The 19,422-nt window shown below is 38.4% G+C and overlaps 1 protein-coding gene across 4 annotated transcripts in view; it reads left to right on the forward strand.

Annotated features, from left to right (window-relative positions):
• Positions 1–19,422, forward strand: part of RALGAPB (Ral GTPase activating protein non-catalytic subunit beta) — a 105,964-nt gene that overhangs the window by 38,889 nt on the left and 47,653 nt on the right. For all 4 annotated transcript variants that reach the window (XM_055373230.2, XM_019017373.4, XM_004062139.5 and 1 more), the window contains exons 7-14: positions 4,272–4,450; positions 5,588–5,736; positions 5,866–6,082; positions 9,584–9,785; positions 12,857–13,024; positions 13,483–13,597; positions 13,975–14,122; positions 19,280–19,344. In XM_055373230.2, coding sequence (XP_055229205.2) covers positions 4,272–4,450; positions 5,588–5,736; positions 5,866–6,082; positions 9,584–9,785; positions 12,857–13,024; positions 13,483–13,597; positions 13,975–14,122; positions 19,280–19,344 — 1,243 coding nt within the window. The remainder of the gene's footprint in view (positions 1–4,271; positions 4,451–5,587; positions 5,737–5,865; positions 6,083–9,583; positions 9,786–12,856; positions 13,025–13,482; positions 13,598–13,974; positions 14,123–19,279; positions 19,345–19,422) is intronic.

Consider the following 19,422-nt stretch of genomic DNA (forward strand, 5'->3'; position numbering starts at 1 on the left):
CCACCTCCCAGACAGGGCGGCGGCCGGGCAGGGGCTGCCCCCCACCTCCCGGACGGGGCGGCTGGCAAGTCTCCCTTTTTAAGAGCATGTCTTTTTCTTTTTTTAGAATTTTGCATATCTTCTTGAAATGTTTTACAGTTTTCTTCACAAAGATTTTTAATATTTTCTTTACCATTATTTCTAGGTATTTGTTGCTGATGTTTTGAAAAGCTCTTTTCTGCTATTCTGTCTTCTAGATGGTTATTACTGCTGTAAAGAACATTTTTTACTGCATGTTATTTTGCATATTATATATAGCATTTAAAAGAGCTCTGAATATTTCACTGATTCTTCTGAGATATGGGCACATATCTGCAAATAAGAAGTGTCTCTTTTCTAATAATTCATACTTGTTTTGGTGACTAATTAAAAGTACTTTGGATGCAGTAAGTCTTGGACCTGACTTAAATTCTGCTAGTTTTTTCTTTGTGAACTTGAGCAATTTATTCTCTCTGTGCCTCAGTTTCTTTTTAATCTACATAATGGGAATAATGATAGTACCATCTCCTTATAAGTATTGAAGAAGAAAAAGCATGTAAAATGGTATGATGCCTAGTGCATGGTAGGTGCTTGAAAGTTGCTATTATTACAGTTATTTCTGTATATTATTTTACTGCATCCATCAGAAGTAGAACACTGTTGAATTAAAGTGATACTGTTTTGGCACCTTTTTTGGTCTGATTTTCATCGGAATGCCTCTGATATATGGAATTTTGAGTAGGATGTTGGTTGTTGATATTAGATGTTCTTTTTTATGCTCCTGGTTTCCTAAGCAGTTAAAAATTTTATTTATTTTTATTTATTTATTTTTTAAGACGGAGTCTCGCTCTGTCACCCAGGCTGGAGTGCAGTGGCGCAATCTCTGCTCACTGCAAGTTCCGCCTCCTGGGTTCACGCCATTTTCCTGCCTCAGCCTCCTGAGTAGCTGGGACTACAGGTGCCCACCACCACGCCCGACTAATTTTTTGTATTTTTTAGTAGAGACAGGGTTTCACCGTGTTAGCCAGGATGGTCTTGATCTCTTGACCTCGTGATCCGCCTGCCTCGGCCTCTCAAAGTGCTAGGATTACAGGCTTGAGCCACCACGCCCGGCCAGCAATTAAAAATTTTTAAAAATATAGGCCGGGCACGGTGGCTCACGCCTATAATAATAGCACTTTTGGAGGCCAACACGGGTAGATCACCCAAGCTTAGGAGTTCAAGACCAGCCTGGGCAACACGGTGAAACCCCGTCTCTACTAAAAATACAAAAAATGGGCTGGGCGTGGTGGCTCATGCCTGTAATGCCAACACTTTGGGAGGCCAAGGCGGGCAGATCCCTTGAAGTCAGGAGTTCGAGACCAGCCTGGCCAACATGGTGAAACCCTGTCTCTACTAAAAATACAAAAATTAGCTGGGTGTGGTGGCACATGCCCGTAATCCCAGCTACTTGGGAGGCTGAGGCAGGAGAATCGCTTGAACCGGGAAGCAGAGGTTGCACTCCAGCCCGGGCGACAGAGCGGCGGCGGGGCGGGGGAAGCGAAAAACAAATTAGCTGAGTATAGTGGTGCACCTGTAATCCTAGCTACTCAGGAGGCTGAAGCACAGGAATTGCTTGAACCCGGGAGGCAGAGTTGCAGTGAGCCAAGATCACACCACTGTACTCTGGCCTGGGCAACAGAGCAAGACTGTCTCAAAAAAAAAAAAAAATTAAATTAAAATATAAATAAAATAAAGAATAGTACCGAATTGTTTCAAATAATATTTTTGGATCCATTTAAGCAATTAAGTGGTTTTTCTTCTTTCATCTGTTGATGTGAAATATTAATTAATTTCCCAATGTTGAACCATCTATCGTTCCTGAAAGAAAAGTTTTGCTTGGTTATGGAATGCTTTTCTTTTAATGTTTTTCTGAATTGTCTGTAGTTCTCTCTTTTGATGAATTGGATAGGAAAACTTTCTATCCTTTTTTATGGTCTGTTGTGTCAAAGTTTTGTGTTCCTTAAGAGTTTGAAATAAATGAACAGTAAAACTCTAGTCGAGTCTTTTTTAGAGCTAGTACTTAGATAGTCTTTCTTCTTGAGCTGACTGTGGTACTTTAGTCAGAGTTATTTTGGATGGCAAAAAGAGGAGCCAACTTAAGCAAATGCAGGTGAGCAAAAGAGATTATGTGAAGATAGAGCAGTCTTACTAGGCTCCATGAAGCAGCAAACAACCCTTTCTCATGTTGGGGAGGGATGAAGGCAGCCTCGGGACAAGCCACTCTGTCATTTGTTTCTCTTTGCTTTTTTGATTCTCTTGTGCATGCACATTGTTCTCTTTCTCCAGCAGGCTTGCTCCTGGGTCCCTGTTTCCTCCTGCCTTTGAGAGGGGGACATGCAGTCTCTTGATGACTGCCCAGTGGTGTAAATAGCTGTGATACTGTTTGACTTCAGTGTTTGTCCTTTCAGTTCACGGGGGCCTTCCCTTTGCTTAGTTTCTCCAAAGGGAAAACTGGATCAAATTATCTTCGTTAATTAGGTCTCTGGCAGGCATCTGGATACCTCCTTTAGGACAGTTTTACCTCCTTTCTTAAATGAGCTGCGAGTGGGTAGAAGGCAGGTCATGAGGATTTTTTATGATTGTGATTATTTGTGATTGTTGGCAGATTTCCTAGGATGAAGGTTGAATATGATGGGGAGATAGGCATCAACATTTTGTCTTGTGTGTTAGTGATTTATCTTTTTCCAGGAAAACCAAAAAATATTTTTCATTTTTGTTTCCATACTGTTGTCAAATGCTTGTCTTTGGACTTGTGTATGCCCACCTGCCCTTTAGGCCCCATCTGGAGATTGTTTCAGTAAATTTAGGTCTAATCTGGATTTTTTAACAGGTTCCCCAAATGTGTCAGGTACACGGGGCATTGGGAACTGCAGGAATGCAGTTTCTTTTAGTTTTTCATATCCTTTGTTACCCATTCTTATTTCAAGTTTTACTTACTTTCTTGAGTCTGTTCTCTAAATATTTGGGAGCCAATAAAGTCATTCCTGGTTTACCTCTGGAGAAGCTGGTATGAATCTTTCTCTCTCCAGTTTTTGAGTTACAGTAGACATGAATTTAGCCAAGCTCTGTGGGACTTAGGTGTAGTTCCATTTCAGCTTTACTCCTTGTTCTTCTAATTTCTGAATAGTTGAACTACAGCCCCCAGCAGGCACTGCTGCTGGAGACGAATCTCCCTTCCTCTGTCTTACTTGGTGGACTAGTCCAGTTCTATGGAAACAGTGTGCTACCACTGGAAGCCCATTTTTCTTACATGCACACACATTCTCCTTTCCCCAATTACAGTTACTTGAAATTAAGTCTTTTGGTGGGTGGAAAAAGAGGTTTTGAAAGGCAGAGCATGTATAGATCACTGATTCCTATTTCTCAGCCTAGTTCTTTTGCCTTGTAGCTAGTGGAAATTCTGTTTACCGGCTTTAGATTATCAGTATTACTTTGAATTGGAGAGGCTTTTTAATGGAATGCTAAGCAGACCATTTGAGTGAAAAATCATAATCTGTTTTTTAATGGAAATATTTCAGACTTTGTACATAAAATGTAATTCAAACACAAATACACCGTTTTGAAATTTAGGGCTTTAGTACATACACATGAACACAACATAAAACTGTTAACACTAATCCTGATTTTCAAATATAGTTGTTTTTTTTTAATTGAAAATGTTAATATTAAAGTAAAATTTTCTCCTTGGAGCTTTTGTTGACATATTTATAGCTTTACCATTCCATTGCTTTTTCTTTTTTTCTTTTTTTCTTTTTTCTTTTTTTCCTGAGATGGCATGTTGCTCTGTTGCTCAGGCTGGAGTGCATTGGCATGATCATAGCTCACTGCAGCCTCGGCCTTGAACTCCTTGGCTCAAGTGATCTGCCTCAGCCTTCCAAGTAGTTGGGACCATAGGCACGTGCCACCATGTCCATCTATTGCTTAATTCTTAACATATTAGAAAAAGCATCTATGTATACTCTCAAAAAATTAAAATTTTTTCTAGTCTTACTTTGATTCTCATGCTTGGAGTAGGCAATGTTCATGTAACCACACTGCAGATCTTCTGTAAAGAAATGTTGAGATTTGAATCGCTGGCCCATTAAATACAAATCAGTCTCTTTTCTGAATCAGAGAAATAGGCACAGTCCTATTCTTAAATTAGATTACATGTATTTTATTGCTATAGAAATTTCTAAATTTGTGATTAATTCTTTCCTCTCTTTTAATAGTAATCCTGTGGATTTGAGTAACCCAGCTATTATAAGCTCTACTCCCAAATTTCAGGAACAGTTCTTGAATGTGAGCGGAATGCCGCAAGAATTGAATCAGTATCCCTGCCTTAAACATCTGCCTCAAATATTTTTTCGTGCCATGCGTGGAATCAGCTGTCTGGTGGATGCATTCTTAGGTGAATTTTGTGTATGTTGCTAGATGTATGAAGAGCTTCATTTAGATAACTCTAGAGGCTAACCCTAGGAGTTATTAGAAAACATCCGAAGGAAAAGATGAACAGATTTGATGACAAATAACAAGCGAGGAAAAATTATTTGCAACAAATAAAATAGCCAGAGGATTATCGTTTCTATGTAAATATTTAGATAGGTGCAAAAGTAATTGCGGTTTTTGCCATTAAAAGTAATGCGGCCAAAACTGCAGTTACTTTTGTACCCACCTAATACATCAAACAAAGTGCTAAGAACAAGAATTAGGCCTAGTAGATAAATGGACAAAGGATAAGAGTAAATGATTGCAAAAGAAAAGAGTGTTCATGCATACTAGCTATCCAAGAAAATACAGATGAAAATGCATTTGGGACCATTCTCATGTATATCATTAAAAAGCAAATTATACCTTTAGTGAGCCATTCTTTTAAGCTGTTTTTCACATTTTAGATATATGAAAAGTCAATTTTTTAACCTGTTGAAAGGCAGTGATTTATAATATTTTCTAAAATATTTATGTATACTTATTAATATACAGTTAATATGTTAGCTCTGATTAAGTTTGGCTGCCACGTAACAACCAAAAATCCTATTGTAAACAAGATAGCTTATTTTCACATATGTTAAATCTAGGGCTAGGCAGTGTAATGGTTCCATCACCAGCAGGGATCCAAGGCCCTTCCATCTGGTGGCTCTCCATTCTTTGCACGGTGCCTCATGGGCCATGATGGTTGAGTGAGTTCCAAACATCCTGTCCAGGAACTAGGAAGGAAGGAGAGTCTGCATATAATTGGTCCTTTAAGAAGATCTCTTAGAAGACCTACCCAACAGTCACCAACTTCTTTATGGTCAAAATATGGCCACATCTAGGTGCAAAGGGAGCTTGAAAATTGAGTCATTTTTTTTCTGGGTAGTCATGTCCATCTAAAGTTTGTGTTCTGTTACTCAGGAAGAAATAGTGAGTAGATACTGAGAGGCAACTAGCAATCTCTGCTATAGTCTATGTGTCCCAAGCCTTCACTAGGTTACTGGGAGAAATTTTCTGATCATATATTTTGACCTATGAGGAATAATTTCATTTGTCTTTTTTTTTTTTTTTTAAGGTATTTCTAGACCCCGATCAGACAGTGCTCCCCCAACACCCGTGAATAGATTAAGTATGCCTCAAAGTGCTGCTGTCAGTACCACCCCCCCACATAACCGGAGGCACCGGGCTGTTACTGTGAATAAGGCCACCATGAAGACAAGCACAGTAAGAGTTTACATCACCATTGTTATGCTATATAAGGTTGGCTTTTTAATCTGCCATTCTTTTTATAAAGTCTTGCTGTTTTCTCAGACTTTTCATTGGTATGGGTGTATTCTTGTGTTCGTCTAATAGGTTAGTACTGCTCATGCCTCTAAAGTTCAGCACCAGACGTCCTCCACCTCTCCTCTGTCAAGTCCAAATCAGACTAGTTCAGAACCCCGGCCACTGCCTGCCCCTCGGAGACCAAAGGTTAACAGCATCTTGAATCTCTTTGGATCATGGTTATTTGATGCAGCATTTGTTCACTGTAAACTTCATAATGGGATAAACAGAGACAGCAGCATGACTGGTAAATATTACTCAAGAAATATGTTATCATTATTTTCCTTTTCCTTTTTCTTTTTAGTCTTTCCTACCTGCAAGATTAATATGTATCTTAAAAAGCTCTCTGTTTCTGACCAAGCAATGTCTTGTGCTTAACCCCTTCCAGCTGAAGTAACAGAACTTAAGAAGTTTTCCTCCCTGTTCTTTTTATGTATGTTCTATGAGGTTTGGCCTTTTGTCTGGTTTTATTAGACATACTTAAGGTTAGTCACATTTTGTTGAATCAGATTTCTTTCAGTAGGTGACCTGGAAGTTCCCTTCATGTCAGCCAGGATAATAAAATTTATATAAATAATTAAAAATTCGAACTGGAAATTTACTTTACAAGAAGTGTTTTCGATTTTGACAGCCATTCACTCATTAGTATATGTAAACATCAGGAAATTTTTGCTTCACACTACACTCTGACCTCTCAGATTTTAGTCTAGAGAACTTTATTTCAAGGGCACACTTTCAAAAATATTATTTGCTTTTTAGCTTAATAAAATTGATTGGTGGAGAATTAATAACTCAACCCTGATATCTTCATTTAGATTTTATTATAAAAAGGAAACTGTCTAAATAAGAGCTGGTGGTTTTTTTTTGTCATCTTAACTATTATATTTGAAAGTAATGGCATAGGGTGCAGGATGGATGGGTGGGGTAGGGCACAATGTTTTGAATATTTATAATATGTCTTAGAGAGCTGAAAAATGACAATGGCTGGCATTTATTGAGCTGCTGTTACTATCGGCCAGGTACTGTGATATATGCATTAATGAGTGTATTGATTGTTTGGTAAGAAACCACTCTTCTACTGGGGTTGGAAATAGATCAAGACAAAAAGATGTCTAATTAGTTTATGTATCTCTAGGGAGACTGTTAATTCCAAGGATAAAACTAATACAATGACCAGAAGGGTCTCTGCTTTCTCTCAGAAATGAATTCTTAGCTGTTACTATAATTCTTAGCTATTATTATTATCATCTCAGAACTAGGATCTATGTCTGTGAACATTATACTCGTAATTATTTTGAATATTCTTACAAATCTTTAATTTAGAAAAGTTGTGAATATAAAGATTTTTGGGAATATAATTTGAGAATGCCATGGTTGAGTTTAGGGATGTCTTTGCTTGCTTTATTTTGTTCAAATTCAGACACTTTATATTCTTCCATTTTCATATTATAATTTTATCCACAATTTGAAAGTAGTGCTTCTGGGATAGGTAAATGTGCTTACTTACAATAAGTGAAAACTTTAAAAAAATGACTATTGGGTTATTCTTGTCTTTATGTTCATGTACCTTGTATTTTGAGTTTTCTGTACCATGTTTATATTTATTAATTTGCATTTTCTAGAATGAATCAGTCCTATTTTTCTTTTTTATTTTTGTTAAGATGTAATTGTTACAATGTAACTTTTGGGTATAGAGCTGTTGACACTGAAATCTGTGAATCTAGAATGGCTCAACCTGCTGCTTGGTTGGTGGGCTTGCTTAAAGGGAACTTATAGATCTTTTTGCTCTCCAGGGAGTTTGTAACAGCTTTGCTCACCCTCTTGCACCAGAAGATAAAAACCAGACTTCAAATCATACGTGAACAACATCTTACTTTAAAATTTTTCCTTGCTGGGGAGAGGATAGAAGCTCCTTTTCTCCTCATTGTGTTCAGAGATGATAAAGGCTGTTACATTACCCAGGAGATATGAGGTGTCCAAATAGTTAAAGGGGTTAGAATGCTAGGTGCCAATCTTGAGGTCTCAAGTCTGGTGGGAGGCATGGGTATATTAACTGTTTTTTAAGTACTGGCTGCCATCAAGGAATTCTGCCATGCAGTTCACCTCTAACTTAAAGTGTTTGCTTCTTTGAACTGGTTAGCTTTTGATTTACATGACAGCACACTGTGCTTTGTAAAAGTAACATTGAGCTGGGAAGGGTTAATGAACTAAAATTTTAATGCACGTTATGGGCACTTCAAAACCTCAGTTCTTTGTAGTTGTGTAATTTTCTTCGTTCATTGTTTTGCATGATACAAAAATCATAATTTTGGACCTGAATGCACAATTTCCTATGTTTTTGAACTAGCTTGTGGTATCGTAAAGCTTTTAATTTAACTTTTAAAAAGCTAAAAAGCTTCTTAATTTATTGTAAAATTTCACCATCTTTAAAGTATTTTATAATTACTACTGTCCTTTGATTTGTTTCCATTTATTTCTATTATCTTGCAGCATCTTTTATCCAAATTCTTCTTTCTTATAAATCTTGTAAGTAGGAACCAGAAGCTTCTCCTTAATTGCAGTCATGTTTTTATTTTTTTCATAATTCCATTAAAAATTTGATTGTCATTGTCTCTTGTAGTTTTTGCACTTGGGAAGAAAAATACTTTTCTGTGTTTTGAATGGGGAAGATTGTTGGCAAAAGCAAATTAATCTGCCTGAATCAGTCCCATTATTTCTGTATACTAGTCTGGTCATGTCATGAATTCCAGGACTTTGCACTAACTGTGTTTTGGCTTTTTTTTTTTTTTTTTTTTTTTTTTAAAGCTTTAAGCTTATTTTTATACAGATTTAGTGTTTGATTTGTATGCATTCTGCATGTAGTGTTTTTCAAATGTATTATTGCTGGATAGCTTATTTAGGACTAAAAATGGCTCATGGGAAGTTGCATAAAGATTTATGCTTGACTCTGTATTCTATTAAATCTATTATAAAATAATTTAAGCATTTCATGTAGAGTAATAAAAGATTTCAGAGTGATTTTCAATACACTGTGAAATCTTTTGTTAAAAATAAAAGCAACTTTCAAAGGGCTTCTGTTTCAGTGATAACGAATGACCATGATAATCTTTTTTATCAATCCAATTTTCTGATTTATCAGCCTCAAGTTAGCTGCTGTCTGTGGTTGTTAAAATTCATTCTCATTTTGCTTGGTTGAGCGATTCTTTGGTGTGTGTTTTGGAGTTGGGTGGGTGGTGGGAATGCTCTCTTTTTCTCCCTGCCCACTTCTCATCCTTACTTTGCCCTCTCCCTAAAGTATACAGACCGGCATAGGGTTGCCCATTTAATTAGGATGTCCATCTGGGGTAATGTGTAAATTGCAGTAGCTATTTTTCTTAACGTTTAAGCATCATTCTGTAGGGGGAAGAAAAAACAGAAAAGAAATAATAGAAAAGCCAAATTCTGTATTATATATCTGTATGTGGATACAGATATATACAAATGTACTCTGCTGATCAAAAATTCAGTTGAAAAATGCTTCTTGTACAATCTGTTAAACTGACAATGCCACTGTAAATTAATTGTAACCTATTTTCAAAGATTTCAGAGAGCCCTTTTTAAAAATATTAAGACATAGTTGCTAAACAAAAGCACTTATTGGATTCAAGTAGCTATTTAATGACACCAATATTTGATCTTTGTGTCCAGGGTCCCATGAGCCTATGTGGCATATTGCAAATATAATAAAACCCTCCTTTTCTCTCCCCAGCCATTACAACACAAGCTAGCATGGAGTTTCGACGGAAAGGGTCACAAATGTCCACAGACACCATGGTTTCCAATCCTATGTTTGATGCAAGTGAATTTCCTGATAACTATGAAGCAGGAAGAGCTGAGGCTTGTGGGACACTGTGTAGGATTTTTTGTAGCAAGAAGACTGGAGAAGAGATTCTGCCAGCTTATTTATCCAGGTCTTGGAATTTTTGTTTGTTTTTTCATTTATATAGTTTTGATAGTGAAGCCATTGTTGCTTGGCCGACTGAACCGATGAGTGATGTTGGTCTGAAATACCTACAGATGTCTGTAAGTGATCGACATTTGCCTGAAATCTTTCATTTTACCTGTCTCATCAGATTAGGTAAAGACCCTTAAGACCCTTTTTGTTTTAGAAGTGCTATTTATGTCATCTTATTTGAATCTTTTTAATATGGAGAGATTTCGAAGGACCACAATTATTTGTTAACAAATTTTTAGCACAGTATTCCCATGTAGGCAGTCCAGAAATAAGTCAGCTGTAAATCCTGCCTCCAAGGAGCTTATTTTCTGGGCAAAGCCCCAAACAAAGCCATGTACACATGTAACAATGATCCAGCAGGAATTAGGATATTGATGGGAGAGGCACAGATAATGTGCTGTGGGTATTCAGGGGAAGAAGCAGCGCACATTTATTTACTCTAGGGGATTCGGGAAAGAGTTATGGGGGATTAAATGATTATGCTGGACTTATAAAGGATGAGTAGCATTAAGCCTATGTTAGGAAGTTGGTTAGGGTCATCTTCTCCAAATCTATGGCTTCAGCCATCTTTGTTAATGCCTCTGCCATCCATTCAGTTGCTCAGGCCAGAAACGAAGAGTCATTTTAGAATCCTCTTCTTCTGTATCTTTAGTTGATCAACCAACTCTTGCCTTTCTGCTACTTAACTCTCTTTCTGATCTCTCTTTTCACTCTATCCCCACCATTATACTTTAGACTTTGTCACTTTTCTCCTAAATTAACTCATAATGGCCTCCCGTTCTTCTTGACACTGTTTTGCCTTCCTTAACTGATCATTCACACAAGTGCAGAAGTGAGGTTAATATCAACAGAGTATTTAGATATCTGCATACTTGCTAGGTTCTCAGGAGATAGAATTAAACTGACCCTATCAGAGGGAACCAAGTACAGAATTTTATAGATATGAAAAAGAATGGTATATACAGGCAAATAGGCAGGGTTATCGTAACTATTGGCGCTTGGTTTAAGCAACAGAAACCCTCTCAATCTGACTTAAGTAAAAGGAGAAGAAATTGTGAGAAGCTAGTGATATTTATTAAATTCTAAGGTCAGGAAATGCAGTATGGCCTCATGAAGAGCCGATACTCAAGGACCAAAACAACTTTATTCCTCTCTCTTTCTCTGTCTTCCTGGTCTGCCAGAACTGCTTCATTCTTCTCTTCTCTGCAGATCATTTTCTCTTATTGTAGTGTGCTTCTGAGTTCCCAGTTTTCATTAGCTGGGCATGATGGCATTTGCCTGTAGTCCCAGCTACTCGGGAAGCTGAGGCAGAAGAATCGCTTCAACCCAGGAGGCGGAGGTTGCAGTGAGCCGAGATCGTGCCACTGCACTCCAGCCTGGGCGACAGAGTGAGACTCCGTCTCAAAAAAAAAAAAAAGTTCCCAGTTTTCATGGCCTTGGTCTAGGTGACCATCAGGACCAATTAGTATCTCTGAATTTTAATTATAGACTCCTGGGAAGGAGGATCTAATTAATCTGCCTGTCTCTGGTCTAGTCAGCTACAGTTGTGAAGGTGGGTCACATAAGGGTGTTGGAGCTCACCCCCTTGTTGTGGGGGCACGTTTCTCAGGAACTCTGGGCTGGGGAGATATCCTAAATGGTACTCTGGTAGTAGGAGAGAAGGCTATCACCATGAACTTTCTGACTGAGCCATAAGACTGAATGGGTGGTAGTAGGGCAAACCAAAACAACAGATTCATGAGAGGGCAAGTGATTAGTTTAGTTTTGAATCGATTGAATTTGAAGTGCCTATGGGATATTTATCAACAAATATTTATTAAGTCCTACTTTGTGCCAGATATTGTGCACAGAAGTACCATAATAATCACTAGACATCCAGATATCCAGTAAGATTTTGGGTAATAGATCTGGAGTTCAGTTGAGAGGTGTGGGTTAGAATGATTTGATTATATTTAGTGACTTAAGAAGTGTTTAAAATCAGGTTAGTAAAAGAGAGAGCTTTGAGAACTAAGGTTGTCAGACTGAGGAACACCATCATTAGGGGGCAGGTAGAGTAAGAGGACCTGTAAAAGAAAATGGTCATAGAAATCAGGGAAGAGCAAGGAGAGAAGGGAGTAGTTAGAGGGTTGAATGCTTTCAAAAGGCAGAATGAGTTAAGACTTAGTCATGTCTCTTGGATTTGGCAATCGAGAGCCCATTGGTTATTTGCTAGTATGGTTTTAGTTGAGTTCTAGGGGGAGAGATAGATTGAAACGGGTTGAGCAGTAACCAGTAGGTGATGAAGTTGTTTCTGAAGAGTTTTGCAGAGAAGAGAAACGCACCTCACAATAGAAGAGTATAACAGTGCAGTTGCTGTTGAATAACGGGAGATTGAATGCTTAGTAAGTCGATTAGAGGTTGGGGGTGGAGTTAAAAACTAAGCTATATTCAGGTATATTCCTAAAAGGAATCTTATTCAGGTGACCTTCATGATGAATACAGATGATCGAATGCAGGTTTCTTTCTTTCATTGTCCCCCCAAAAATAATGGGGAAGGGACAAAAATGTAAACACACCTTTTTCCCTAGGAATTACTAAATGTTGCAACATTTTTCTCTTACGGAATTTAACTCAGCAGTTCCCCCAGTTTATTGAAAAGTACTGCAGCCTATTGTTTTGTTTTGTTCTGGTTGCCTTATTTGCAGGCCCCTAGAACTTTGAGTTGCAAGGCTTAAGGTTTGAGAAGGTGCAACGGACATGAATGTTTTTTTTTTCTTCATTAAGAAAGATGATTTGGGTCTTAGTGTATATGATTCAGAATTGTTCTAATTCCAGTAATACCCTTTAAAGGGTAAAATTCCAGTAATTCCAGTAATAACTTTTAAAGGGTAAAATTCTAGTAAATTCCAGTAATTCCAATAATGTCCTTTCTTTAAAGGGTAAAAATAGTGATGAGTGGAAATAGACTTTCAGTAACTATGTAGCAAATAATAATTATGAAAACTTTTGATCAGCAGTTTGTTTAAAATTTTTTTCTTGCTTTCCTAGATTTTACATGCTTTTAATTCAAGGTTTGCAGATAAATGATTATGTGTGCCATCCTGTCTTGGCCAGCGTTATTCTAAACTCTCCTCCTTTGTTCTGCTGTGACTTGAAAGGGATTGATGTTGTGGTTCCTTACTTTATTTCAGCTCTTGAAACCATTTTGCCTGACAGGTAAGCTATCATTCTCTGCTATTATATCAACTGTCTGATTTGGCCTGGTCTGTTGGTGCTTCCTCCCCAGTTTCCTAATGTATCCTGTCCAGTTGTCTTCATAGTCCAAGAGAACTCAGGCGACATTAAATGAGTGTAGTGTGTCCAAACCCACCTCATCCCTGAAATCCTTCAGTTCTCATTTGTCTGTGGGCTTGTTGAATCGTTTTTGGCCTGGTCTAGAAGGGTAAGAACAACTCCAACACAGAGGTCTTACCTTTGTAGAGTAGGCCTTACGTTTTAGATAAAGAAATCAATCAATCAACTTCTAGTTTAATTCAGTAACAGTTTAACTTAGAAATATACAATATACAAATACACAATGCTTGGATTTGGAAAAATTGGCATTATATGTATTTGGCAGTAGCTAAAAATGTGCTTTAGTTCAAAAATACTAATAGCTTTTTATTTTTTGGCAGAGAACTCTCAAAATTCAAAAGCTATGTAAATCCAACAGAATTGCGAAGATCCTCCATTAATATCCTGCTTTCTTTGTTGCCCCTCCCTCATCATTTTGGGACAGTCAAATCTGAGGTAATGTTTTGTTAAAGTTTTTTTATATTCTATATTCTGTTTTTTGTACTAATTTAAGTCAAATCGAATGTTAAAAATGAAACAGGAGCTTTTTTTATTTTTCAACTCAAGTTATTTCATCAAGTTATTTCAAGTGAATTAACAAAGTTGACTTGTGATTTTTTTGTTGTTGTTCTGTCAGTTTTTCTACCAGTTTTCAAGCAGTTATAGGCTAAGGACATCTATTAACATATTGTTAGTGACAGATTTAGCACAGTGGCTAATATTAGACTGAAAGCCTTTCTCATTATACTGATCCGTTCCTCCATCTAGCTGTTCCCACATGGGCATCATAAGCTGCAACAGCTGATGTTAAATATTATTTGTTTTTTCCATAGGTGGTCCTGGAAGGAAAGTTTAGTAACGATGACAGCTCTTCTTATGATAAACCAATAACTTTTCTGTCCCTGAAGTTGAGACTTGTGAATATATTAATAGGTGCCTTGCAAACTGAAACGGACCCCAACAACACCCAAATGATATTAGGTTTGTATTCACACGTTATTTTGTAAGTGAAACCAAAGTACTGTTGACTGCAGGCCTGCTGAGGAGGCGGCAGTTGGTAATGGGAGCCTAAACCTAATGTAGCTCTACTTACTCTGAATCAGAGGCACAAGTTAGTTTTTTAATGTAAAAAAATTTAAAGCGGTGAGATGAGGGAAGTAAAGTGTTACAGTTGTCTTGGTTGGTCATTTATTTGTGCTTTTGCTTTTCTTTCTCTTCTCCCTTCTCTCCTTTCTCCACTCTTTGCCTCTCCTTCCCATCCCTCTCTTCTTTCCTCCTTTCTTCCTGCTCTCCTTCCTCCTGCCTCTTTCTCTTCCTCCCGCCTCGTCCTCTTCCTCCCGCCTCGTCCTCTTCCTCCTGCCTCTTCCTCTTCTTCTTGCCTCTTCCTCTTACTCCTGCCCATTACTTACAGGTCTCATCAGTCTGCACTTTCCTCCTAGTCCTTTTTTTCTCAAACACATCAGCTAATGATTTCTTCAGAACCTTACTTTATATCCCTCCTGCTGGGGTGTTCTTTCCCTAGATTTTTGTTTAGCTTTTCTTCATCATCTTCTTAAGAGAGAGCTTCCCTAACAATACTTGCTAAAGATTATCTTATTTCATCATTTTTTTCACAGCACAAAACCTGAAATTATCTTGTTTGCTTAAATGCTTAAACTCCCCCCTTTTTACATGTTTTTCAAAATATATCATAAGGTATTTGGTGATTGACAAATCTAGTGTTAGCACTAAGGGACAGTCTTATCTCCCTGAAAATCTTCAGAGAGACCCTGATGAACAGAGGAGCTCTTCTTTTCTTCCTCTAATCTGATGTTCAAATTGGGTAAACAGCAATGTATTACATTTGAAAGCAAAGGGTTTTCAGTTGTTGCTTCTGTATCTCAGTGCCACTGAAGTGCAATCCTGGGTATTGAGATCACCACCCTTGACAGTAGAAGCTCTTAGGAAAGTAGGGCTTTCCTCAGCCACCTAACAGGAGTCCCCACTGAACCATGTGAATGCAAATACCATCCCAGCCCACAAACCTGGGTGGCAGTTAGAACTCCCCGCTTATGGAGCAATTGATCTCTGAGGATGACTTGACCTTGGCAGTGGTTAGAGGCTTTCTTTCTTCTCTTCATTAGCAAGACTAGAATTCAGCTTCTTCCTAGCATCTTAGATTTTTATCTGTTCAAAAGTGGGATCAGACATTCCCTTTAAGCCCTTATGCCCCCAGAGGAGGTGGGGTGTATGTCCTTCCAACAGGAACACAATCCTTGAAATGGTTTCTAAAAGGCCTCTAAAACTGAGGGACAGATCCTGAAGAGATGGGTCACAACGGCCAAGAACCATATTTATCCAGAGACACCTAATTAGTAGGTGACTGGAGTTGTCTGTAGCTGGGCAAAAATTTTTTTAGGGTTTCGTAAGTCTCAAAAGCCATTAATTGTGGACACGATTTTCTAGACTCACAAATGGAGTTTTTTGCTCTTTACATTCTCAGTTATGATGTATAGCTATATTCTTGTTCAGGCTGGGCTTTTAGAGACCTTCTGAAGTCAATGTGGTCAGTCTGACCAAGGTTTGGAACCAGAGTCTACCAGTGGCATTGATACTATCTCAGATACATTCTGAACACAGAGGGTGGTTTATGTGGAGGGGGATGTTTTGATATGTGAGAACCTCCAAGTTACAATGTTTTAGGTTATTTAAATAACATAATTTTGCTTGAAATCATATAATTTCTACGATTGAAGCAGTATTTGGTTTTGTTAGACACCCTTGCTCTGAGGCACTCCCTATGTACTTTCCAAGGAAGAGTCAGTTGTTACTCTTGCCGTAAAGTGGCAAAGCTCTTTCCATCTTCTCTTTATCCATAGTGGGCAAGAGTACCTCCCACTGGGATGAGAAGCAGTGTATTAGGCTCACCATCTCATTTCTCTCCTAGCCTTTCCAGGACAATGGTTTCCTTGATAATAAATAAATGAAGCTTACTTCAGGGTATGCAGATGTCAACAAGCCCCAGACTGTGTGGCTTTAATCATTCTTAAAAAGCAGTGTGGTCAGAAAGGTATTGCTGTGACTTTATTTTGTAATTTTTGTTTTATTTATTTGTTTCTTTTTCCCTGTAGAAAAAACAGACAGTAATGTTTGTTTTATTTTTAAGACTAGAACCTAGTTTTGAAAGTATTCCATAATATTTTCCTTAGTTTGTATTACCCTTGAAATTGAGATGCTTACATCTGGTCTTTTACACCAGTTAAAAAATATCTGATAATGAGCATGTTTTTATATAAAGCAAGTTTGACCTTCACATTCATTTTATTTTTATGTATTTAGTTTTTATTTATTTATTTATTTATTTATTTATTTATTTTTTAAATACACGTTCTTGCTCTGTTGCCCAGGCTGGAGCGCAGTGGTGCAATCATGGCTCACTGCAGCCCAACCTCCTGGACTCAAGTGATTCTTCTGCCGCAACCTCTGAAGTAGCTGGGACCACAGGCGTGTGCCACCACACCTGGCTAATTTTTTGTTGTTGTTAGAATAGGGTCTTGCTCTGTTGCCCAGGCTGGTCTTGGACTTCTGGGCTTCTCCAGTCCTCCCTCCTTAGCCTCCCAAAATGCTGGGATTACAGGTGTGAGCCACTGTGCCTGGCCCAGATTTATTTTAGGGAATTTTTTTTTTTTTTGATGGAGTCTCGCTGTGTCACCCAGGCTAGAGGGCAGTGGCATGATCTTGGCTCATTGCAACCTCTGCCTCCTGGGTTCAAGCAATTCTCCCACCTCACCCTCCTGAGTACCTGGGATTACTGGCATCCACCACCACGCCCAGCTAATTTTTGTATTTTTTAGTAGACACAGGATTTTACCATGTTGGCCAAGCTGGTCTTGAACTCCTGATAGCAAATGAACTACCTGCCTTACCCTTCCAAAGTGCTGGGATTATAGGCATGAGCCAATGCACCCGGCCAGAATTAAGGAATTTTTAAAGAGTCTCTTCTGACCAATCAGTGGATTTATTAGTAGAGTTGACCCTTGAACAACATGGGTGTTAGTGATGCCAATTCCCTGAGTAGTTGAGATCCACATATAACTTTTTGATTCCCTAAAAACTTAACTACTGATAGCCTACTGTTGACCAGAAACCTTACCCATACCAGTTGATTAACACATATTTTGTATTTTATGCATATTATTAATATATACTGCATTTTTACAATAAAGTATGCTGGAGAAAAGAATATTTTATTAAGAAATACATGTTGTAATCCCAGCATTTTGGGAAGCTGAGGTGGGTGGCTCACGAGACCGCCCTGGCCAACATGGTGAAACCCTGTATCTACTAAAAATACAAAAATTAGCAGGGTGTGATGGCACATGCCTGTAGTCTCAGCTACTTGGGAGGCTGAGGTAGGAGAATGTTTGAACCCAGGAGGCGGAGGTTGCAGTGAGCCAAGATCGTGCCATTGCACTGCAGCCTGGGCAATAAGAGCAAAGCTCCGTCTCCAAAAATAAAAATAAAAATAAAAATAAAGCCTGGGCGTGGTGGCTCATGCCTGTAATCCCAGAACTTTGGGAGGCCGAGGTGGGTGGATCATGAGGTCAGGAGTTCAAGACCAGCCTGGCCAAGATGGTGAAACCCCGTCTCTACTAAAAATACAAAAAAGAAAAAAAAAATTAGCCAGGCGTGGTGGCAGGCGCCTGTAATTCCAGCTACTCGGAGGCCGAGGCAGAGAATTGCTTGAACCTGGGAGGTGGAGGTTGCAGTGAGCCAAGATCACGCCACTGGACTCCAGCCTGGGTGACGGAGTGAGGCTCCATCTCAAAAAAAAAGAAAATCATAAGGAAGAGAAAATACATTTATAGTACTATATTTATTGATACCATAAATTGTCTGTTTATAAGATAAATCATCTCAACTGTTGGGCAGTTGCAGCTGTAGACCCCAATCTACAGTACATATCAAGCAACTCAGCTTTTTCTTGTAATGTCATGACTTTTCTCTGCTTCTTGGGAGCACTTCCAGTATCACTAGTGGCACTTCCTATGGGTCCCATGGTGTTAGTCAAGGTTCATGGTGTTGCAGTAAACATGATGAAAACATGTGAGAACCATGGTATGCAATTTACTGCAGTATTCAGTCTGTTAGAGAGATGAACTACTCACATGGAGATGGTTAGCGTCACATTGTATTTTAAGCAGCATACTCATTAACACTTGAGCTCACCCCAGTAACAACAGGAGGAGGCTGCAAAATGATTACAGTAGTGCAGTATGTACTACAGCTAATTTTATACAGTTATTTAATACTACATCTTTGTTTACATTTCTCTGGACTGCAAATGGCATCATGTATGGTCTGTAAGTGTTTGTGTACGTAAGTTTTTTGATAAATTTTAGCTTTTTATTTTTTATTTATTTTTAGAGACAGGGTCTTGCTTTGTTGCCCACTCTGGTCTCAAACTCCTAGGACTTCAAGCAATCCTGCTGACTCGGCCTCCCAAAGTGCTAGAATTACAGGCATAAGCTAGTATGCCCGGCCAATTTTAACTTTTTATACTTTTTTAAATATTTCTTTTCTTTCTCTTTTTTTTTTTTTTTTGAGATGAAGTCTCGCTCTGTTGTCCAGGCTGGAGTGCAGTGGTGCAATTTCGGCTCACTGCAACCTCCGCCTCCCAGGTTCAAGCAATTCCCCTGCCTCAGCCTCCTGAGTAGCTGAGATTACAGACTCACACCACCATACCCGGCTAATTTTTGTATTTTTAGTAGAGATGGGGTTTCACCATGTTGACCAGGCTAGTCTCGAACTCTTGACCTCCCGCCCCACTTCGGCCACCCAAAGTGCTGGGATTATAGGCATGAGCCACTGTGCCTGGCCATTTTTTTTTTTTTTTTTAAATATTTCTAGGCTATGCAGTTTGGGAGTTTTTTCAAATTGTCACAGATCTCCAAAAAACTTTCTAACATGTTTATTGAAAAAAACCTGTATATGTACAGTTCAAGCTCTTGTTTAAGAGCCAACTGTAATTTCATGGGTATTTCAGGAATGCTCAACCAAAATTATATTCTTATCTCTACTATTAATCATATAAAATGTCTTAGGCATTTTAGTGTTCTTGTGTATTTTATATAAAATACTGTTTTATTGTTGTTGTAGGGGCAATGTTAAATATTGTTCAAGATTCAGCACTTTTGGAAGCCATTGGTTGCCAGATGGAGATGGTAAGAAGCATACATGCAATCTGTCAGAGAATATCGCTTTTGAATTTCATGTAAACTATATTCCAGAATGTCCATCTT

This window comes from Gorilla gorilla, chromosome 21 (genome assembly GCF_029281585.2).
Source record: "Gorilla gorilla gorilla isolate KB3781 chromosome 21, NHGRI_mGorGor1-v2.1_pri, whole genome shotgun sequence".
In the NCBI taxonomy this organism is placed as follows: domain Eukaryota; kingdom Metazoa; phylum Chordata; class Mammalia; order Primates; family Hominidae; genus Gorilla; species Gorilla gorilla.